This window comes from Schistocerca piceifrons, chromosome 4 (assembly GCF_021461385.2).
Source record: "Schistocerca piceifrons isolate TAMUIC-IGC-003096 chromosome 4, iqSchPice1.1, whole genome shotgun sequence".
Classification (NCBI taxonomy): domain Eukaryota; kingdom Metazoa; phylum Arthropoda; class Insecta; order Orthoptera; family Acrididae; genus Schistocerca; species Schistocerca piceifrons.
This window is the reverse complement of record NC_060141.1, coordinates 761,312,006-761,334,212: the sequence shown is the minus strand read 5'-3', so window position 1 is coordinate 761,334,212 and position 22,207 is coordinate 761,312,006. Positions and strand designations below refer to the sequence as shown.

General features: G+C 39.3%; 1 protein-coding gene across 2 annotated transcripts in view; it reads right to left on the bottom strand.

Moving 5' to 3' along the window:
• Nucleotides 1–22,207, bottom strand: part of LOC124794820 (putative protein tag-52) — a 141,335-nt gene that overhangs the window by 104,448 nt on the left and 14,680 nt on the right. For both annotated transcript variants that reach the window (XM_047258478.1, XM_047258479.1), the window contains exon 3: nucleotides 10,622–10,843. In XM_047258478.1, the coding sequence (XP_047114434.1) occupies nucleotides 10,622–10,843 (222 nt within the window). The remainder of the gene's footprint in view (nucleotides 1–10,621; nucleotides 10,844–22,207) is intronic.

Below are 22,207 nucleotides of genomic sequence, written 5' to 3'. Positions count from 1 at the left end.
GTGGAGGTCAGCATCGAGGAAGATGGTTTGATGGGTTAAGCAGGACCAGGTGAAGTGAATGAAGGAGAAGGGTTGAGGTTCTGGAGGAATGTGGATAGTGTGTCCTCACTCATGATGAGGGTCACAGAGAGGTCATCAATTAATCTGAATCAGGTGAGAGGTTTGGAATTCTGGATGTTTAGGAAGGATTCCTCTAGATGGCCCATGAATAGGTTGGCACAGGATGGTGCCACGCGGGTGCCCATAGCTGTAGCCTGGATTTTTATGTAAGTAATGCCTTCAAAGAAGAAGTAATTGCGGGTGAGGATACAGATGGTTATGGCAACTAGGAAGGAGGTGATTGGTTTGGAATCTGCCAGGCATTGGGAAAGATAGTATTCAATAGCGGTAAGGCCATGGGCATTAGGGATGTTAGTGTAAAGAGAGGTGGTATCAATGGTGGCAAGCAGGGCACATGGAAATGGTTGGTATTTCTAATATAGGATGGTAGGTTGTGGTTAATAGGCTGAAGATGTTGGTCTACGAAAGCAGAGATTCTCCCAGTGGGGCCACAGTAACCGGGCACAATGGGACACCCTGGGTGGTTAGGTTTATGGACTTTAGGAAGCATGTAGAAGGTAGGAGTGCGGGGAGTACTAGAGGTTCTGGGTATGGGTGAAAGCATTTGAGGAGAGACTGGAGATCCTGTTGGATTTCTGGAATGGAGTCACTGTGGCAGTGTTTGTACATGGATGAATCCGATAGCTGGTGGAGTCCTTCCGCCAGGTAATCCTTGCGGGTCAAAACAACAGTGGTGGAGCCTTTGTCAGGAGGTAGAATTATAAGCTTGGGATTAGCTTTTAGGTGGTGGATTGTGGTTCTTTCTGCAGACGTATTGTTGGTTTGCATTTTGAGGGATTTAGTGCATGGTGGTGAGGCAAGGTTTGAGTTTAAGAAATTCTGGAAAGATAACTGGGGATGATTTGGGGGCAGTGGGGGAGGATCACAGTTGGATGGGCAAGTGAACTGAGTCACGCAGGGTCCAACATTGATCTTTGGTTGAGTATGATTGGTAGGGTTGGTGGCGAAAAAGTGTTTCCACTGTATGGACTGGGAGAAGGAGAGAAGGTCTTTAACAAGTCCTGCACGATTGAATTTGGGGGTGGGACAAAAAGTGAGGCCTTTGGAAAGGATTGATACTTCTGCGAGAATAAGGTTTTTGGGAGTAAGGTTCATGGCTGTGTTTCAGCCCTGTTTAGGTTCTGCATTCTGTGTAGTGGTGGGAGGGAGTTTTGGAGGGTGGGGTGAATGAAGTAGGTCTGCAAGACAGGGTTTGTCAGCTATGAGGGGATGTGAGGGAGGTTCTTGTGGAGGTGATTGACAGGGTAGTTCAAGATTGGAGTAGAAAGTGAGCAGGTTGGCGAGTTTTCTGAGGTGGCATTTGGAGGGGATCGGGGGTGTTCCATGAGTCAAGCAACAACACAGGAACAGTATGTGGGACTGGGTTCTCGCAAGGGATAAGGAAACGTTTCTGTATTGATGCAGATGGAAGGAGCAAGGATCTAATGGTGGTGAAAAAAACGCGTAAAAATATGTCAATAACGAAGAATTATGTCTGAAAAATCTGTGAAACATAATCAAAAACATGGGAAAAATCGCGAAAAGGATGAAATGGATGATATAGTGTGGAAACAATATGAAATCTGAGGAAGAATGCTGATAGTGAAAGGCAAAAACCAACAGAAATTGGCATGAAGTCACAATGAGGTCAAAGAAAAAATGGCTCATATCCACGTAATACACCTAGGTGCAAGACTTGTCCCATACATCCTCCCACCACTGCTTACTCCAGTCCAGTCACAAACATCACCTATCCCATCAAAGGCAGGGCTATCTGTGAGATCAGTCATGTGATTTACAAGCTAAGTTGCAACCACTGTGTTGGATTCTATGTGGGCATGACAACCAACAAGCTGTCTGTCTGCATGAATGGCCACTGACAAACTGTGGCCAAGAAACAACTGGACCACCCTGCTACTGAGCATGCTGCCAAACATAACACCCTTCATTTCAATGACTGCTTCACGGAGTATGCCATCTGGATCCTTCCCACCACCACCACCTTTCCTGAATTGCGCAGGTGGGAACTCTCCCTGCAATACATCCTACGTTCCCTTAATCCTCCTGGCCTCAACCTTCGTTAGTCACTGTCTTTACCCATCTAGCCCCTTCCCTGTTCCCATTACAGTACTACACAGCCCCCATTCCACCAATGCACCCGTCTTTTTCTACTTCTCTCCTTTTCCACTACCCCCTGTCTAATCTCCCGACTACACCCAGCTGCCCTGCTCTTGTCCCTGCACGCTTCCAGCAGCACTTTCACGTCCCCCACCACTACCCTGCTATCCTTCCCTCCCCATGCCCCTGCCTCCTCCTTATTCCCACTGGGTTGCCTCTCCCACAGTGTGCTACTGCTCGTATTCTGGCTTCAGTTGCCAGAGACTGTGCTCAAGTGTGTGTGTGTGTGTGTGTGTGTGTGTGTGTGTGTGTGTGTGTGTGTGTGCGCGTGTTGTCTATTTTTGACAAAGGTGTTGTTGGCCAAAAGCTAACTTTCTGAGTCTTTTTGTTGTGCCTTTCTGTGACTCAGCATCTCCGCTATATGGCGAGCAGCAACTTTCCTTTTCATAGTTACATTCCATTCTGGTTTTTCCACTGTTCGATTTTCATGGTTGGTTTTTGAGAAATATAAATTTCTTTGACTTTAATTAGCTAACATAGGCCATAATTTGAGGAAGAAATCTGTGAGGATGTACATTTGGAGCACAGCAGTGCATGTAAGTGAATCATGAGGAAAAACTGTCCGCCCCATTAGCTGAATGGTCAGGGCGTTGGATTGCCATGCACAGAGGCCCGAGTTCGATTCCCTGCTGAGGAGGGAGATTTTATCCCCTCAGGGACTGGGTGTTGTGCTGTCATCATCATCGTTTCATCGCCATTGTCGACACGCAGGTCGCCCAATGTGGCGTCACACTCAATAAGACCTGCACTTGGCGGCCGAACTTCCCAACTGGGAACTCCTGGCCACTGACAATATACGCTCATTTCCATTTCCATGAGGAAAAACTGGAAAAGAAGATTATTGAAGCTGATGGTATCAGAATTAAGGAGGCCCTCAGCAGAACTGATGAGGAAAGAAATATATGAAAAACACTGACAGGAAGAAGAAACAGGAGGACAGAATGTGTTAGAATATCAGGGAATAACATCTGTGGGACCTATACACAGTAAACTGTAAGGGATATCCAACAAATAATTGATTATGTTGGGTGTAATGGGCGTAAATGCTGCTTTGAGATGAAGAGGTTGGCAGAGGAGATGAAGCGATGTCGGCCCACATAAGTTCAAGCAGGATCGAAAAGAAAATTAAAAAAGAGAGAGTGTGTGTGTGTGTGTGTGTGTGTGTGTGTGTGTGTGTGTGTGTGAGAGAGAGAGAGAGAGAGAGAGAGAGAGAGAGAGAGAGAGAGAGAGAATGTGTTTCTCCATGAGGCGCTAAAATGATTAAGGACAATCCTATTAGAGCTCTGTATTACATGGTCAAGCCCAAACAACTGAAATATCTCATGTTTTCCCATAATGATTCTTTTTCCAAAACAGGTCACTGGCACTTAGCACACATTGAGGCTGAGTTTTTATTATCTTTGAGTTTCAAGCAATTAAGAACCCCATTTCCTGTGACACTCAACATTGTCTGTTGCACCACACAGTAGTAACCGAAGCATGCCAAGAGATTCTTCTTATAGAGTCCTGGTTGGTTCATCTATCCTATGGCTCAGATGTCCCATGTTTGTTGCCCCAGATCACGTAAGAAACAGATTGACCATCCTTGAGGCAGAACAGGCAACCATATAAATACTTTTCCCGTCGGTCAACAGATGTCACAAGCGACGCTACAATGCTAACTGATCTGTCCGTGTCATGGAATCTGCAATGCTGTATCTTTGATGATGTGAATGATGGTACATTTGTGTTCAGCTAGAGTGCTGCGTGCAAAGTGCATTTGTCACACAGCTGACTGTAGCTTAAGACCGGCTGTGGTTTTTCCCGAGTTTTCAATCGAAGAACGTAGATTAGCTACTGTAGTTCTACAAACCAAGTTTATTTCTACTGTAAGGATACTTCTCACAATTATATGCAAAAATGAAATAAATGAAAAGTAACATACAAACATTTCTCTCGAGTTACTGTTTTAATGCAGATTGTACTGCAGACATATAGTTTTCACACTCGCCTTCCATGTCGTCTATTTCCTCTGTTATACAGCTCTTCTGATACGGATTATGATGGTAAAAAGAAAAAAAAAAAAAAAAAAAATCTCCACTTGCAGGTTAGCACTGGAAACCTTTCAAAATCTTCTCCACATGTTTCAAATATATTCAGTTAATTTACTGACAAATATTGCACTGAGCAGTGGGTTTCGTGTCCTGACATTAAGGACATAATTCTTTATTTTGCACAGAGTATGTAAAGGGATTAGGTGAGTTATAATGACAATATATTTTTCACATTGAAACTATAAATAAGTTTACGAAACAAATTTTGCTTCCTTTTTAAGTATTGCTGTAGATGTTCTTAAGTACAACCACATACTGCATTTGATTAATGTTAGTTGTACACAAATATCATTTCATGTACGCACTTAACGACATCTTCGAAAAACTAAATATTCTGAAACTTTAAAGATCTTAAGTGTGTGTGTGTGTGTGTGTGTGTGTGTATGTGTGTGTGTGTGTGTGTGTGTGTGTGTGTGTGTGTGTGTGTGTATAAAAAACACACAAACAAATTTCAAGCTTTCGCAACCCAAGGTTGCTTCATCAGGAAAGACGGAAGGAGAGGGAAAGACGAAAGGATGTGGGTTTTAAGGGAGAGGGTAAGGAGTCATTCCAATCCCGGGAGTGGAAAGACATACCTTAGGGGGAAAAAAAAGACAGGTATACACTCGCGCACAGAGACACAAGCTGACATTTAAAATTTCTGCTTGTGTCTGTGTTTGGCGGATGGATATGTGTGTGTGCGCGCGCGAGTGTATACCTGTCCTTTTTTCCCCCCTAAGGTAAGTCTTTCCGCTCCCGGGATTGGATTGACTCCTTACCCTCTCCCTTAAAACCCAGATCCTTTCGTCTTTCCCTCTCCTTCCCTCTTTCCTGATGAAGCAACCGTTGGTTGTGAAAGCTTGAATTTTGTGTGTATGTTTGTGTGTCTATCAACCTGCCAGTGCTTTAGTTTGGTAAGTCACATCATCTTTGTTTTTAGATATATTTTTCCCATGTGGAATGTTTCCTTCTCTATATATATATACTGAGACTGTAAACATCTCAACTTAGCAGTAAGCACACCTACTATTGTCATAAGCAGTACTGTTTTGCTCAGATTTAACACATTTCTTCTTTCTAGTTGAACGTGGTAGAGTGATCAAGGAAAGACAACGAAACTTATTTGTACAGTCTAATGGAGAATCTTTATTTGGCACTTAGATACAATATGAATGAACTACATATTTTTTGGAGCCTTCATTTTTGAGACAGTTCTACTAAACTTGTCTTTGAACATTGTTCTGCAGCTGTAATACAATTTGTATTTCACAAGATGATTCAAAATGAAAAATCTGTGTTCTCCATATTCCTCATTGTCCAGCCACGGAAAGTTTTCAAGTTTTGATTTCATGTAATTAACAATCCTAAACTTTATATTTCTCTTATAAATAAACTGTAAAAAACAGGACTCGTATGCCTGTAAAGACATTTCAATAATATTGCTGAACTCAACAGTTGGAGTGGAGTCCCACTGAAGGATGACACAAATTTCCAGCTGCATATTTTTTATGGAGAATAAATAATTCCTTCTTCTCTAGAAGCTCACTGCTACAAGTAAGTCTCTCCTTACATCTCAAACAACCATACCTTTTGATGCACGTGTGTGCTTAGTAGCCAGTAAAATATGCTACTGAACAATGGACAGAGGAAAGGTCTTGCTGTGAGAAAGAAAAATACTTGTCAGCCTCGATGGTAGTCCTTTCTTCATCCATAGAGGAACCAGAAGCATTCAGGATTCCGACGTTTCCAGAGCTCTCCAACAGCTGAGGTTCATCACCTTCCTTTTGCAACACACAATTGATCAGTAACAGCATGTTGTCAGTGTCATTCTCACAATTTGAAGTGTCAGAAGGCATCATTAGAGAGTTAATAGTGCTTGTTTGGAACAAGCACTTCATTGTTATAACTGTTGGATTACAGTTGTAGTCTCCTTTCTGATAGTATAAAGAAAATAAATTCTCAAGAGCTTCTTGATTCAATCTGCTGCTCAATAAAAATTTAGTGCCGACAGTTTGTTCCACAAGAAAAAACTGAGTAATAGCATTAACAGCCTGGATTAAACACGTAATGCATGGTGGTACCGTTATTTTACCTGTCTTTTTGTCAATTTTATTTATGGTACTTAAGACATCCTTTGCATTCTGCAGTGTTTCCATTACCATTGGGCATTGTTTTGATAATGCACACCTACATGAATTAGAGGAAAATGCTGACCTGCTATTCAAAACATCAAACAATTTTTTCATAAATTCTATAAAAGTAGCTGTGTTCTCTGCTGTATAGCTCTGAGTTTTAACAACATTCTGCTTTTTTGTTATTCATATGTTTTCCTGACATCTTCGAATGAAACAACAGCAATGTTGAAAATAAAGTCGCCACTAAGCAGATTCTTTCATATGCTTTTGAATAAATGTGGGGCATCATAAATATAAAACAGTCTCTGTCCATGTGCAATGAAGTAAGGTCTTTCAGGTGAATCCTGTAAATGTTTCGCAACACTTCTATTACTAGCTTCCTGATCACAAACGACTAATTTTGGTTCTAGGTTTGCATTTTGAAATAAAATAAATAGTTCCTGTAAGAGTCTCAATAAATAGGCAGTTTACAGTTACAGTAGGTGTCTCTAATCATAAATACAAGTGCATAAGTTGTAGGAAGTGGTATCCCTCCCGTCACCCAAATCTTCTAGACCTTCAACTAAATCGAGATCTTTTGCATATTTCAGATGGCACATTATCGACATCTCTTTTCTAAATAGGTTTGTGCCTCAAATTTCTTGCTAAGTTGACTTAAAAGGTTTTTGTTAAGCCTTGGTAGAAATTTTGTGACGCCAATCCATCGTCTGATTGTGGACAGTCCGGTAATACGATACCCAATTTTCGCAAAAATTTGTATGCTGCAAGAGATTTGTAAAACAACATTAGAGAGAGATTTTTCTCAATAGAAGACCACAGACATTTTTTGCTCTTGCACTGCATTTCAGCCAGTGCCTGGAGTAATCAGATGGGAAACGGAAATTGCTGAACACATGGGCAGTATTATTTCAGCTCCTACAATGCAACAATCTACCCTTAACTTTTGACAAGTAGGAAATTTTGTTTTCCAATGATCTGCTCATATTATGGATTCTCTGTTTCAGTTTTTGCTTTCTAGGAGTATCATCATCATCATCATCATCATCACGTAGCATACAGTGTTTTCCTTTAACTTGTCTCACAGGCATTTCTATGATTTCTTTCAGGTTCACACTTTCGTGATGTTGCATTTGTTTCTGCCAGAAAGTGACTATCTGCACTGTATGTTCTCCTTGGAATATTCACTTTCAGTTCAGGTGATGACAGGTTGGTCTTATCACTCCTCACATACTGCTGAACAACCAGTATCAGATGTAAATTTTACAGGAACTGCTGTGTGTATAAGCCGTTGTTTTGTGCTATTTACGAATGACTTTTCATCAAAATGAGCATCACACAGCCATCTAATGTTGAGTTTTTCTGGGTCCATATCCAGCAGTTTGACATTGCCTGTAACAATAACTATCTATCAGAAAAATACAATACGGGTATATACCATTAACACATTTAGTAGCTCAGTCTATATTAACTTGATAGAAAGAAATCTTTCACTAAGTCTTTGCTAAGAGAGCTCTTTGTTTGCATCCTTTTTTGGATTTTAAATATTATGATTAATTCTGGTAATGTGGTCCTACGGCAAGGACGTTTTAAGCCTGGTCAACACTGAGCGAACTGAATCAGGGAAAACTGAAGTCTCATATGTATATAAGAATTTGAGCAAATGACATTCAGTCACGTTTGGTTCATAAACTTTGCTTGCTGTCCACCGTGCCTCTGAAGTTCCTGCAAAAGTTAAGAAACACATGATTTCTAATCTCTTCTGCATGACATTACTTGCTTCTTAGTTCATGCAAACCTTGTCTATAATGTTGTTTCCCCTTTAGTGCTTAGATTTTTCACAGTGAGAAACAATTTAGTAGCGAAAGCATAACCTCAATGTTTGCAAGTGTTTGTGTGATGAAATGCTCATTCTGTAGTGTTAAATTCCATTCAGCACCGCGAGAAAATAACATTCAGTCTTATTTGGTACGCATTCGGTGGTGCTCATTAGCGCTCAGCTGGTAGTCAGTTCTTGAGCAAAGCATCAAAAGAAGTTTGCCTCGTCTCCCCTGTGGCGCTACCAGCACAGAAAGTATTTGTCTGTGTGCGAACTGCTTCATGTTGTTGCTAGTAAATTTCCTCAGCTAGCGAAAAGCATCAACTGACATATGTGCAAAATTTTGGAATAAATCTGAAGAAGGCTGGAGCTGCAATTCAGTGTCAAGTGCACTGGAACTACTTCCGTGCGTTTCACGTCTACATACAAATTAAGATACCAACATGCTTATTTTCCTACACCACTTTGCTTACTTTGTCAAAACCAGTGGGCAAAATAATCGTATCTCCCTATCAAAGATTTACATCATAGCTGTAACTAGGAGGTCTGCGCAGACAAGAAAAATGCCATCCATATGCGCACTGAATCCGCAAGATCATTATCCACATCTACCAAGTTGTGTATCGACATTCTCAGATATTAACGTTTTGTAAAGCAGTTTAACCCACCGCTGCTCCGACAAAAGACTTTTGCCTGCTGATGTCTGCACTCAGTTACGATGTGAATTGCCGCGCGGGATTAGCCGAGCGGTCAAAGACGCTACAGTCGTGGGCTGTGTGGCTGGTCCCAGCGGAGGTTCGAGTCCTCCCTCGGGCATGGGTGTGTGTGTGTGTGTGTCTGTCCTTAGGATAATTTAGTTTAAGTAGTGTGTAAGCTTAGGGACTGATGACCTTAGCAGTCAAGTCTCATAAGATTTCACACACATGATGTGAATTAAGGCTGGACATATTTCAGTGACAGTCATTTCAAATTTAAATTCTTTTACTTTGCATGTAACTTATCGTAAATGATATGAGTGGCACAAAATGTATTTGTTCCTTATTTTTAAGTAGAAAGGCAGTTAATTAGAAGACATTTTGTATCTGACAAATTTTTAATTGTGGTTGAAAGGGTGCTACAAGTGCGGTAACATACAAGCGAGCATATTTTGGCAATGTCAACTCTGAAGTCATAGATGGCAAACCATAATTATGTTAAAAATTTACTTTGTCCAGTTTAAAGATAACCCACAGATATCCACAACAGATGTATTTTTTTTACCTGCAGCACAATTATTACTGGGGATATCCGCACCTGCGCAGACCTGAATACTCGTTTGCAGCAGTGTAAACGAGGTTTTACACTCGTTCACTCTAGTATATACCAGGATTTTGATGACAGCTGTTAATCATTTATTACACTGTGGCAGTTTCAGCTCTAGAGCCATTTTCAAGTACCAAGTGAAAGGTCTTGTTAAGTAATGCTTCTTAAATTGTGTTTACCAAATGTTATCACACTATGCTTTGCATTTTGCTATCCATATCTTATACTGATTTCGGTTTTCACATTGCACACAAAAATGCCTCTACAGCTAAAATCACGATAGTGAAGTGAATAAACAGTTTAAAAAATGGTCAAATTGCAGCAAAGATTTCATTTAAGAATTATATCATATGATTCTTGTACAGGAAGGGCTGCCACATTATATCAGAATATAAGATCTACAAAATTTAGATAGGATTGAATGCTTCGGGCTCTTCATTAATTCTTACTCATAACTAATTTTTTAATTTACCTGAATTTAAAATCCACTTCTGTAACCTTTCTTTATCTTTGATGGGAAATCTGAACATTTTTTGTCTGTCTACTCCTTCCACAGTTGATGTACTCGCAGGCACTCGGCACAATGAGTTGATCCACTAGCAATGGTATGTCAGAAACAGCTGTACTTCACAGACACCAACGGTGGAAAGAGACCTGCATGTGTTCGGATGAGGTTGCCACATATTTTACAGAATGGAGTGCCATCTAGGGGTTGGAACCACAAGTACAGATATGACACTGTCGCTGCCTGGTGGCCGTTCCCTGACAAGGGTTGCCTGCTAGACTAAGAGATTGGGCAATCTGTTTCTTACATGATCTCGGTTGTTACACCTGTACCCTGCTTGGACTAGTTGATTTGCAGAACTTTCTTTCCATTTGGCCCAACTCGTTATGTGCACGTATAACTTGTTAACATTTATAATGTAAACAGAATGAGATGTGTCTCTTCCAACCTTCATGCATATTTACTTGTATTGAAAACAGTAATTAATACCACAAATATCTATGAGAAATCTTACCTGCATGATTGATAACACCTGCTTGTAATCATAAGCATAGACAGAATATAGCTTGAAAAATGGTGCAAGTCTGAGAAATGCTTCAGCGATGCAATCTGGATTCATTTTCAACTCATTCAGGAGTTCACCATTTACTTTATATAGCATCTGAATATGTCCAAATAAAGCATTGTACAACGTTGGGGATATAAAATCAGCATCTTGTAAAGGTTCCATGAAATACTGAAATAAGAAGTAATAAAACGTCACACTGAGTAATAAAGTTTGTCGTAACTCTTCCTGGAAACAACTCTCAGTGATTATAACTCTCACCTGCTTAAAAACTTTACTTATACTCATTTAATTAATTAATTAATTTCCATAAACAGGTAACAATTCATCAAATAGTAGATGCACTGAGTTGTCAATTGGGATACAAACTAGACTGTTGACAATTCAATATATCTACTATTTGGTGGGTTGGCAAATTTACTTAAAAAAAAAATTCTATTCTACGAGTACTTTCCATTATCATACATCCCTCTCAAGATTTTTTTTGGAAAACAAACCAACCTAGGAACCTCATGAACCCACATTTTAAAAGCATGAAATGTGGTACCCACATGTTATGCTGATAAATCAATAAAACATTCACTTTTAATTTCAGTACAAAAAGTAGGATACGTGATTAGTTACCAAATACTATACATTCAGAGAACTGACTTACATGCACACTCCTTTTCTTTATAACATTCTATAAAACTAACTCTATGTTAAAAAGTTACATAATTATGATGATCCAGTTGTGCTAAAAAGATCAAATGAATTGACAACCAATTAATCACAAAAGATTTCTTTTGGAGCAGAGCAGAGCAACCAAGAGCAATAACTTCCTATTTTGCTTTGAAATGAGATGGATCTCTATCAAAATGCTCCCAGTAGCGCTAGATTGATTATATTTCCTGGATTCAAATATCCATCATTCATAAGAGATCATCTGATATTCTTCACATTATTCTTGATAACAGAAACACTACTGACAGGCGTTAGTACGAAAAACTACTGACTAAACAGTATGTGTTAAAGCTTACTGTGAAAACTGCATCAATATAAGCAGAGATTTGAGCACAGTTGTCCAGACGAGCAATTAACCATATATATGTGGCCCCAAAAGCTACAACAATGATCCCAGGTTCGGTAATGCAAACATACATAGGTCTTCTGTAAAGGGCAAGGGGGAAGGGGGGGGGGGAGGAGGGGAGGTAGCAAGAATACGTAAACAGGGTTGAATATCAAGCATATGAACTGTAAGATAAACAGAGCATGTCAAGTCTTACAGGTCTGAAACCCTCCCACAATAATTCAAACAGTTTTGAGTGCTTTCAATGCTTACATTCCTTCAGCCTCATCTAATTTATGCAATAATTTTAAGGGGAAATCCTCTGGAGTAACTCAGTAAACTAGAAATTGTAAGGAAAAAGATTAGGACCAGTGTCTGGTTCAGGACGGGGTCACAGTTTGTTCATGATTTACCATTATTTTAAAGTATTTTTTTATCATTGGCATCTTTGTTGAAGGAAAGGCAGTGGGGGGAGGGGCGGGGAGGGGGGGGGGGGGGGACTGGTGAGTGAGGTGGTAGGATGAGAATGATATCCACATCACCTCCAGATTTTATTGTGGTGTGGTTTGATGGTTCTACATGTGCACTCATAGACCATGTAGGATTTGGTTTTGGCAGCAGTCCATGAATGGACGCCTTGCCTTGGATGAAATATTTTCTGCTGCTCATCGGGTCCTTGAGCAAGTAGCTGAAAAGTGTCCTGTGTTAAACATAGTTCTTTACTTCAGTTTCTATAATAATGCATGACATCACCTACAACTTTAATCTTTGCACAATTCAGTGCACCTTTAACTCATACAGACACAGACACTGATTCATTTACTTTACAATGATTCCTCTTCCTAAGAACCAACGGCATTGTAGACATATAGTAAGATGTACCATGATCTCTGTTATACACCTCACACATCTGAAATGCATGATAAGCAATAATTTCTCGGCTGTTAAAAAGTCTCCAGCCCTGATAAAAGTCTCCACTTTACCACAATGTATTAGAGCCACAGTAACACAACCATTACCATGTGCACTAGCGTCAGCATTAGTAAGTGTAAAATTCAATATGCATCCACAAAACACTGAAGGACCATGCAGAATAACTTGTGAACCTACTCCGCTCTTCGTAATAGTTATATTATCAATAGCTTTATACACTGTAAGACGTGAACGCCTTCTCCTCCTAAAAAACCCGGAACTTAACTATCACCAACGTGACAGTAAAATCCAAACTACTAGTTGGATCAAGAGGCAGCACACAGAACTGGACTAAAACCTGAAAACCAAAACAAGGCACACTGATGGTGCCGAAATTGTTTAAAGAGAAGTTTTGTAATTCTAAGCATGGACTGGAGAGATATCAAACTCTTAGTTTTAATGACTGGCTCTGGGAACTTCAAGAAACACCTGTACATTATAGGAATAGAGAAAGAAACCCCTAAGTGCAGACTATGTGGTGTAGAAAATGAAACGGTACTACATTTAATCTTCCAATGCGAAGCACTGGAGGCCAAAAGAGACAAAATATTTGAGTCATTAGTTCCTGAAGTGACTGTCTGACAAAGACCTAGTAACAGGACTTTAAGGGTACTGGTTGGCTTTACTAGAATGACAAGGAGACATACGACAAAATAAACTCAGTTTTGTTGCTGGCAACAGAGGCTAAGACCACAGCTGTTTAATCCCTTAGTTAAATCATATCACATCTATACAGTTTAAAAAAGCTCATGTTTTAGCTAGGCAACCATTTACCACCAAGTGAGTGGAGGTTGTCGAGATAACTAAACAGTCATCCACCATGAATGTGAGGAGGGCTACAGACTTTCGACATTTTGGTTGTTAGTTATTGTAGGCTGGTGGGCTAACCATGCTAATAGAGCTGCCCCTCCATACAACCTTAAAATCAACTGCAGGCAATACAAAGCATCAGCAGCCACCACACAGTCAGCACTCCACTACAGCAACACCTTCCACTGGAGTCATTAAATGACAACCAATAAAAATTCACATCTGATTTCTTAACAACAGCTTCTGATATCTCTTCCACTTTGATTATGTGACCCAATCAAAACATGGTATGTCAAAACACTGTCATTTTCAAATATTAAATACAAAGCAGCAACCACAAGCTGCAAGTAGCCACCTTGTTGAAAGCTGCTCGCAGCTGCAGTCGAAAGTCTTTTACTTCATAACATTGTCCATAAGTTTTAACAGCTTGAGTGTAGCTGTTTTTCAATGTTGAGTGTCTAATTTGTCTGGTATTTAATACTTTATACTGTGTGTGTGTGTGGTTTCCCCCCCCCCCCCCCCCCCCACAGTAAAATTTCTTGAGTGTATGTTGCAAGTCAACAGTTTTTAATCCAGAATGTGGGTACAGATCTAGATTTCTCTTTTAAATGCTGGGATTGTCTTAAAAGAAGGTACTTTGTGTGGGTAGCTGTTGGAACGAAATAGTTTTTATTCTTGAAAGATTGTGGTTTTTAAGCTCATTGACTGAATCATTGCATCCTCATAATTCCACTACCTGTGTTTACATATGTTTTGACAACTCCCTGGGATCCTTGACCTATGTAGAAATTTTTTTCAATAAACAAAACAAAAAGAATTTCTGTCACAAAAAGAGGTGAAATGCAGGATGCCAAGCAACCAAAGGTAACAGAATGGATAAGAAACAGACTGCAGTAATCATAACAAAAAATGCTTCCTAACTGCAATAGTTCATTGATTAGACCAATTAAAAGAGACTAACAGCAAGGTCAATTGTTTTTACAGTCACTACTTTATATATGAAAGCATCTCTTTAGGTGTTTCAAATCTGATGTTTCTTCTGCATGTGTGCATAGTTTTGAATAATTCCAGACATGGCAGAGTAGTAGTAAACTACCAAAATGACTTATAAGTAAGACATTTATTACAAGGAATGTGCTGTCATTGAATTCTTGTTTGTGGAAAAAGAAAACGTGGTGAACACTTATACGTTTTGTGTGCGCTGTATGGTAATGATGCAGGTGATAAAGAGTACTGTTGGTGATTGGTAAAGAGGGTTAATGTAACAGGAAGTGATGAAACCAAGTTTCACAACTGGCCACATTGGGACATCCTGTCAAGCCATTCCACTTGGTTAATCATGCAGGTACAATTACTTACGCAGACCAGATGCATTACATCTTGATAATTAGCTCTACAGCTATCAATGATAATAAATTCAGTTGGGAAGAGCACACCGCAGAACTGCAGAAACACCTTAACTAATCTGTATTTGCAATTCGAGTGTTAGCAGACATAGGCAACATAAAAATGAAAAAGCTTGCATACTTTGCCTACTTTCATTCCATAATGTCATATGGGATAATATTTTGGGGTAAATTTTCAAGTCAAACAAAAGTTTTCAGAGTCCAAAAGCGTGTAATACGTATTATTTGTTGGGTAAATTCACGGACGTTCTGCAGAAACCTCTTCAAAGAACTGGGTATACTAACTACTGCCTCTCAGTATATTTACTCATTAATGAAATTTGTCCTAAATAATATATCTCTTTTTCCAACAAACAGCTCAGTTCATACATACAATACCAGGAACAAAAATGATCTGCACAAGGACTTAAAGGCACTTACTTTAGTTCAAAAAGGGGCCCACTACTCAAGAACACTCATCTTCAATAATTTGCCAGTAAACATAAAAAATTTAGTTACAAATAAAGATCAGAATAAAAGGAGCCTGGAAGACTTACTAGTGACCAACTCCTTCTACTCCATTGATGAATTTTTTTAAGAGAAACAAATGATGTATTGTATATATTCATACTATTAGTATTGTTATTTCAGTTTTTTTTTTTTTAAATTGACATGTTCCACATCCACGCCTCAGCACGGATCTATGGAACGAAAAACTAATCTAATCTAATCTAATGAGCAAAGTAAATGCATATGCAATAATTGAGATTCTTGGGTTTTTAAAGATGCGTTCAAGGTGAGTTCTCTAGGGCTCACAGCAGACGACAACATTCGAAGAAGGGCCATTTCATCTGAACTGCTGGAACAGTCTGCAGCCAATGGAGAGGTCTTTCTGTCTTGGAATGATGCAGGTGATGAAAACTGGCTGCATCACTTTGAGCCAGAAACAAAAAGGCAGTCACTGTAGTGGCACAGCTAGCAATCAGAAAGAAGAATTCAGACCAGCTGCCTCAGTTGGCGAAGCAACAGTCTTTTGGGATAGTGATGGTGTCATTGTCATAGATATGTTGACAAAAGGCTCAACCATTAATTCCATTAATTTATTGACAAAAGTAAAGATGTTGAATAAACCATTTCCGATGAGTTCAGTCTGATGCACATATACATCTACTCTATATACATTGTCTGCAAGCTACTGTATTGTGGATGACAGATGGCGATGGTAATTTGTACTGCCACTACTACTACTACTGCTACTACTACTAAGTCATTTCACTTCCTATTCTGCTCGCAAATGAGGTGAGGGAATACGCTTCCACACAGTCCCTAATTTTGCTTATCTTTGTGGTCCTTTCGTGAAATTTATGTTGGCAGCAGTAGAATTATTCTGCACGGTCATTCCATGGTTACGGATGTAACATTTGCACAATTTACATTGAAATATTAAACTGAAAATGAAAAACAGATAGATCTGAAAATGACACTATGTACAGTACAGGCTTGATGATGAGAGCTGTTGATTTGCCACCAAACAAAGGAACAGGAAGTGTTACAGATGTAGCAAAACCTTCAATTTTTGTGGAATGACCCTGCAGTCAGCTTCAAACTCTAGTTCTCTAAATTTTCTCGATAGAGTTTCGCAAAAAATGTCATCTTCACTCCAGAAATTTCCATTTGTGTTCACAAAGCATATCTGTTAACACTTGTACGTTGATCAGACTTAACAGTACGCCTCTGAACTGTTTGTTGACTTCCTTTAATCCAAAATGGTGGGGATCCCAGACACTCAAGCAGTACCCTAGAATGGATCTCACTCATGTTCTGTATGTGGTTTCCCTACAGATGAGCTATTCTTTTCGTAAAATACTCCCAATAAACCCAAGTTGACCATTTGCCTTCTGTACTACTGTTCTTTCGTGCTTATTCCACTTCTTGTCTTTTTGCAAAATTATGCCAAGTATTTAATCAAAGTGACTGAATTTAGCAACACACTACGTGCTGTATGTGTACATTACGAGTTTGGTTTTCCTACTTGTCTGCATTTATTTAAATTTTTCTACATTTGTAGTCGGCTGCCATTCACCACACCAACCACAAATTTCATTTAAGTCATCTTGTGTCCACTTAACAATGACACCTTCCCATATACCACAGCATCATCAGCCAACAGTTGCAGATTACTGTTCATCCAGCCCATCAGATCATCTATGTACAGAGAGAATACAAGTGGTACCATCACACTTCCCTTTTGAATTTCTTGCTCTATTGAATTCTCACGTCCAGAACAATGTGCAGGGTTCTGCTACTTAAGAAGTCTTCAGGCTACACATATACCTGGAAATATAATCTGCATACTTGAGCTTTCATCAACAGCCTGCACCAGGGAACCACATCAAATGGTTTTCTGAAATCTAGGAATATGCAGTTCACCTGTAGCCCTTCATTCCTAGTTCGCAGGATGTCACACGAGAAAATGGAAAGCCCAGCTTTGCACGAGTGATGCTTTCTAAAACTGTGTTGATTTGTGGACAGAAGCTTTTCAGTCTCAAGGAGACTTATTGTATCTAAACTTGGAATATGTTCAAGAATTCTGCAACAAACTGATTTTAAGGAAGTTGGTCTGTAATTTTGTGGGTCCGTTCTTTTACCCTTCTTGTATTCAAGAGTCACTTGTACTTTTTTCCAATCACTTGGGACTTTGCACTGGGTGTGAAATTTGCATCAAACAGAAGCAAAGTACAGGGAGAATGGCACACAGTACTCCCAGTAAAACTAAATTGGTATTCCCTTCAGACCGAGAGAGTTATTTTTTTCAACTCTTTCAGTTGCTGCTCTATGCCAGGGATGCCTTTTACTACCCCCTCCATACAGAAGTCTGTGTGATGGTCGAAGAACAGTATGTTTGTATGATCCTTCTGCAAAAATCATTTCTTAATCACAAAATTTAAAACTTTGGGTTTCCTTTTTCTGTCTTCCGTTGCCACACCAGACTGGTCAACGAGTGACTGGGTAGAAGCATTCAACCCACTTCGCAATTTTATGTAGGTCCAGAATTTCCTCAGGTACTCGGCAAGATCTTTCACCAAGCTACGACAGTTAAAGTTGTATGCTTCGCACATCGAGCTTTTTACATGGACAAGAATTTCTACTAAATTTCATCTGCCGACATTTGCATGTTCTTTTTTGAAACACCAGTGCAACAATCTCTGCTTTCTCAGCATTTTCCAATTTCTGTTATTAAACCACAGTACATGTTTCTATCTTTAAACTGACTTAGCACAAGCTTCTCCAGAGTGTGATTTACAATCAGTTCAAATTTTGTCTGTAATTCCTCTACGTCCATCATATTGGAACTTAATGAGGTAAATTCATTGTCCAAGTAGAATGCCAACAGCTGTCTATCCACTGTGTCCAACAAAAATACTCTCATAGCCATCTTGATGAATTTATTAACTTTAGTAACCACTGTCAGTATATCACAATGATCACTAATACCTGCCTCTATGCTGACACTTGATAAGGTCAGGCCTGTTTGTAGCTACAAGGTCTAAAATATTTCCATTGCATGTAGACTGTTGAAACAGCTGCTCAAAAAAGTTTTCAGAAAACATGATGAAAATGCTTCAGAATAATTTCTATCCATGCCACCTGCAATGTATCCATAGACATCCTAATCTACGCTCAAAACGTTAAAGTCACCTCCAACTAATATTGAGTGATCTGGGTGTTCCTGCGCCACTCAGTGTAGTCTTCCTTTGAATACTTCTAAAACTGTCTTGTGTGGAATTGGGTGCCCGCTGAGAACATCCATTAATTAACTTGAGTTCACTTAGGCCAATTATTCACACCCAGATAACTTCACAACTAGACTCAATTTCAATCTCGACAGACATAATATTTTCGTCAACTACCATGAACACTTCTCCTATGGCATCTAATCTGCCCCTCAGATGTAAGTAAAATGCCTCGCTAAATAGTTTGAAGCTTTCAATTTCAGGTTGCAGCCAAGACTCAGTTCCAAGAATAACATGAGCATGACAACTTTCCTGGAGATCACATCACCCACCAGCCACCTTATAGTCCATAACTGGCAGCCTTTAACGTCCATATGTTTGGGACATTTGAAGATTCTCTACATGGCAACTTCTTTGAAGATGATGAGACCGTAATTTGTGCAGGGAAAACATGGCTACAAACACAGAACAAAAGCTTTTAACCACAGGGAATACGTAGTATTATAAAAGTACGTATAAAAGAAATGTTGATTGATATTGTCACCAAATTCTAACTCTTATGAATAAATATGATCGGAGAAAAAAATTGTGAGACATTATTTAATGAATAACCCTCAAAATCGAGGATTTCCATGAGGGAAAAAGGGTGCCGAAACACTTTGACCTTTTCCAGTGTTATCTGAGAACAACAAGGTAAGAAAGTAGTGCAAAAGAAAAAATATATATAAAAATTTAGAAAGTCTGGCAGTCACTGTAGAAGATGGGCAGAAAGTTCAAGTCACAGAATAGTAAAACAGTAGATAACAAACTAGTATGAAAAAGGAAAAGTGCAAAAGCCTAAAAATGTTGAAAAGAACATGAGTCACGTAGAACCACTGTTCAGGAGTGTCTAGACGGCCAGTTCTCTTTAGCAATTTTATTTGAGTTGTAGAACCAAATAAGCCGTAAAGCAAACGCAAAACAGAGACAGAAATGTAATAAAATGCAGTGAGGTGGGTCAGGTGCAGTGGCCAGAGGCAGCCTGCACATTGCAAGGACAACTTCAGCACCCGACTGGCAGCCCCCAGTCACTGTAGAATACTGGCTGAATGCTCAGGCTATAGAAATGTAAAAAGAGGTAATGAGATCACAGTGACAAACTTAAAATTAGGATAAATAAACTACTCTATCAGGTAAAATGTTCTTACCTAACAGCAAAGAAAATGGCTCTTAAAGCTTCAGTGTTTGCCACAAATCAGGAAAGGTGGAGTGTGCAAAAGACATGGGCCAGCAAACAGAGGAGTGCCCTGACGACAATGGGGTTGGTGCTCTTGCCCAAGGATGTGGCCACAAACCATCCAGGCGAAGCTGCAATAGAGCTGGCAATGGACAGTACATTACCTTTGGCAATGGTGAAGGTGAGATCGTCATGCAGGCATGGTCTCTTTCACTGCGCATAGAGAGCATGACACAATGTTCCTTATTACAAATAATGGAAAATCCACGATGGAATGTAACAATATTATGAAAAGGAAACTTGCTGCTCATCATATAGTGAGATGCTGAGTCGCAGATAAGCACAACAAAATGACTCAAAATTAAAGCTTTCGGCTGCTAAAGCCTTCGTCAACAATAGATGACACACACACACACACACACACACACACACACACACACACACACACACACAACTGTAGTTTCATGCAACTGAAACCACACTTCAAGCAGCAGCACCAGTGCACGATGGGAGGCGACTGGGTGGGGGTAAGGAGGAGGCTGGGGTGGGGAGGGATAGTACGTGATATGGTCCTACTCAAGTTAAGTAGGAATGGGAGTGGGATTGCTAGGCCAAGTTCCGGGAAATCGAGCAATACAGGCTCCGGCAGAGATAGCGAGTGCCGCGCCTCAGAATAGGCAACTCTCTCAACCCAAATACGCGTCGAAGGTACAGGGTACAAGATCACAGTTGGGTGCGGAACATCGGAAACCAATGTTGGCCCTGCAATGATCATAAATACAGAAGTTTCTTGTCTACCAAACCTTAATTCGGAAGAATGTATATAAAAGGATATACCGAAATTACGGTCACTACGCAATCAAACCAAGAACCGGGGCACAATTCTCAATAATGATAGGTTAATTCTCAGACATGTTACAACCAAATATATATTAAAAGATTTAAACAGTACGTATGTACATAAAACTAGAAAAAAATGTAATCAACCAAGTAACAGGCCTAGAATACTACAGCTGATGGCCGTAAGCTACCAGGTAAACCTGGTGCGGGTAAAACTATTAAACATCCAGAATTATTTTACCTTTTAAATATTAACAGACGTAGATAAAAGACTACAACAATATGATATATTTATGTAAAACTAAAACTACGTTATCTTGCTGACATCGCTAATAATCAGTGGCCAGATCTGCTGAGACCCAACATACACATACATAAAAGGGGCTTAAACCGCAACATATATACATCTATTTCAAAAAACTATCTAATCAGCAAAGCCACAAGCACAGGGTACAACTGCTAGTGGCTGTAAAACATTAGGTAATAAGTTTTCAACTGTACGCTGATTGAACGTTCAACAGCACTCTGTCAAAAAGCTCTTCTTGTGGCTTGTCATTAAACAAATTGTGATTCGACAGTGCATGTTAATAACAGGAGATATCAATGGCGATCTGCCGAAAGGTACTAATCTTGCCAAGTTTATTAATAATCACAGAGCAACGATGTACTTGGTTATTACAGTAATTTCCACTTTACGCTCATTGAACACTCAATGTCGCTCTCTCGAAAGGCTCCTCTTGTTGCTTGCCATTAAACAAATTGTCATTCAACCGTGCATGATTACAACAACAGGAAAATTCGGGGAACACTACAAGAAAGCCACGACACAAATCCACAAGATGCGAACTTGGAGATCAAGTTGACAATATACCATTTAACGGCACGCGCGCGCGCCCACACACACACACACACACACACACACACACACACACACACACACACACACACACACACCTCTTGTAGTTTTTTTTAATAAATTTTTAAAGTTTTTATGTTTTGCGTTTTTCCGAACCTTCGGAAATGGTAACTTTAATTTGTATTCAAAACTTTAAAATTGCTTATCTTAAAAACTCTTTTAGACAACATCATGAATTTTTGCAGCAAGTTTATTTATTATACATATTTGAAGATAAAAATGATACTATTAAAATATATTAATATTTTCTATGGAAAAAATATGTATTTTTTTTCTTTTCTCTTAGCGGATGTTTTGTTTTATAAGAATTGTAATATCTAGAGTCTCAGACCTGATAGAATGCTCAAATTTGTTTCAATTTACTCTTAAACATATAGGCTACTTGATAAAACAAAAATAATGATGGCTTTTTAACTTGTTTATTAATTATAGGAGATTACATTAGAATTATGTACAAAGATAGTGTAGTTACGACACTTATGTATAAACCAACTGATTGCTTGAAACATTGAATTTTTTGAGTAATTTTGTCTTTTTAATAAACATTAATGCTGATTCAAAATGTTTTTCCACTTCATCCAAGAGCTTTCAGTTCTTTTGATACAGTCTGTCTT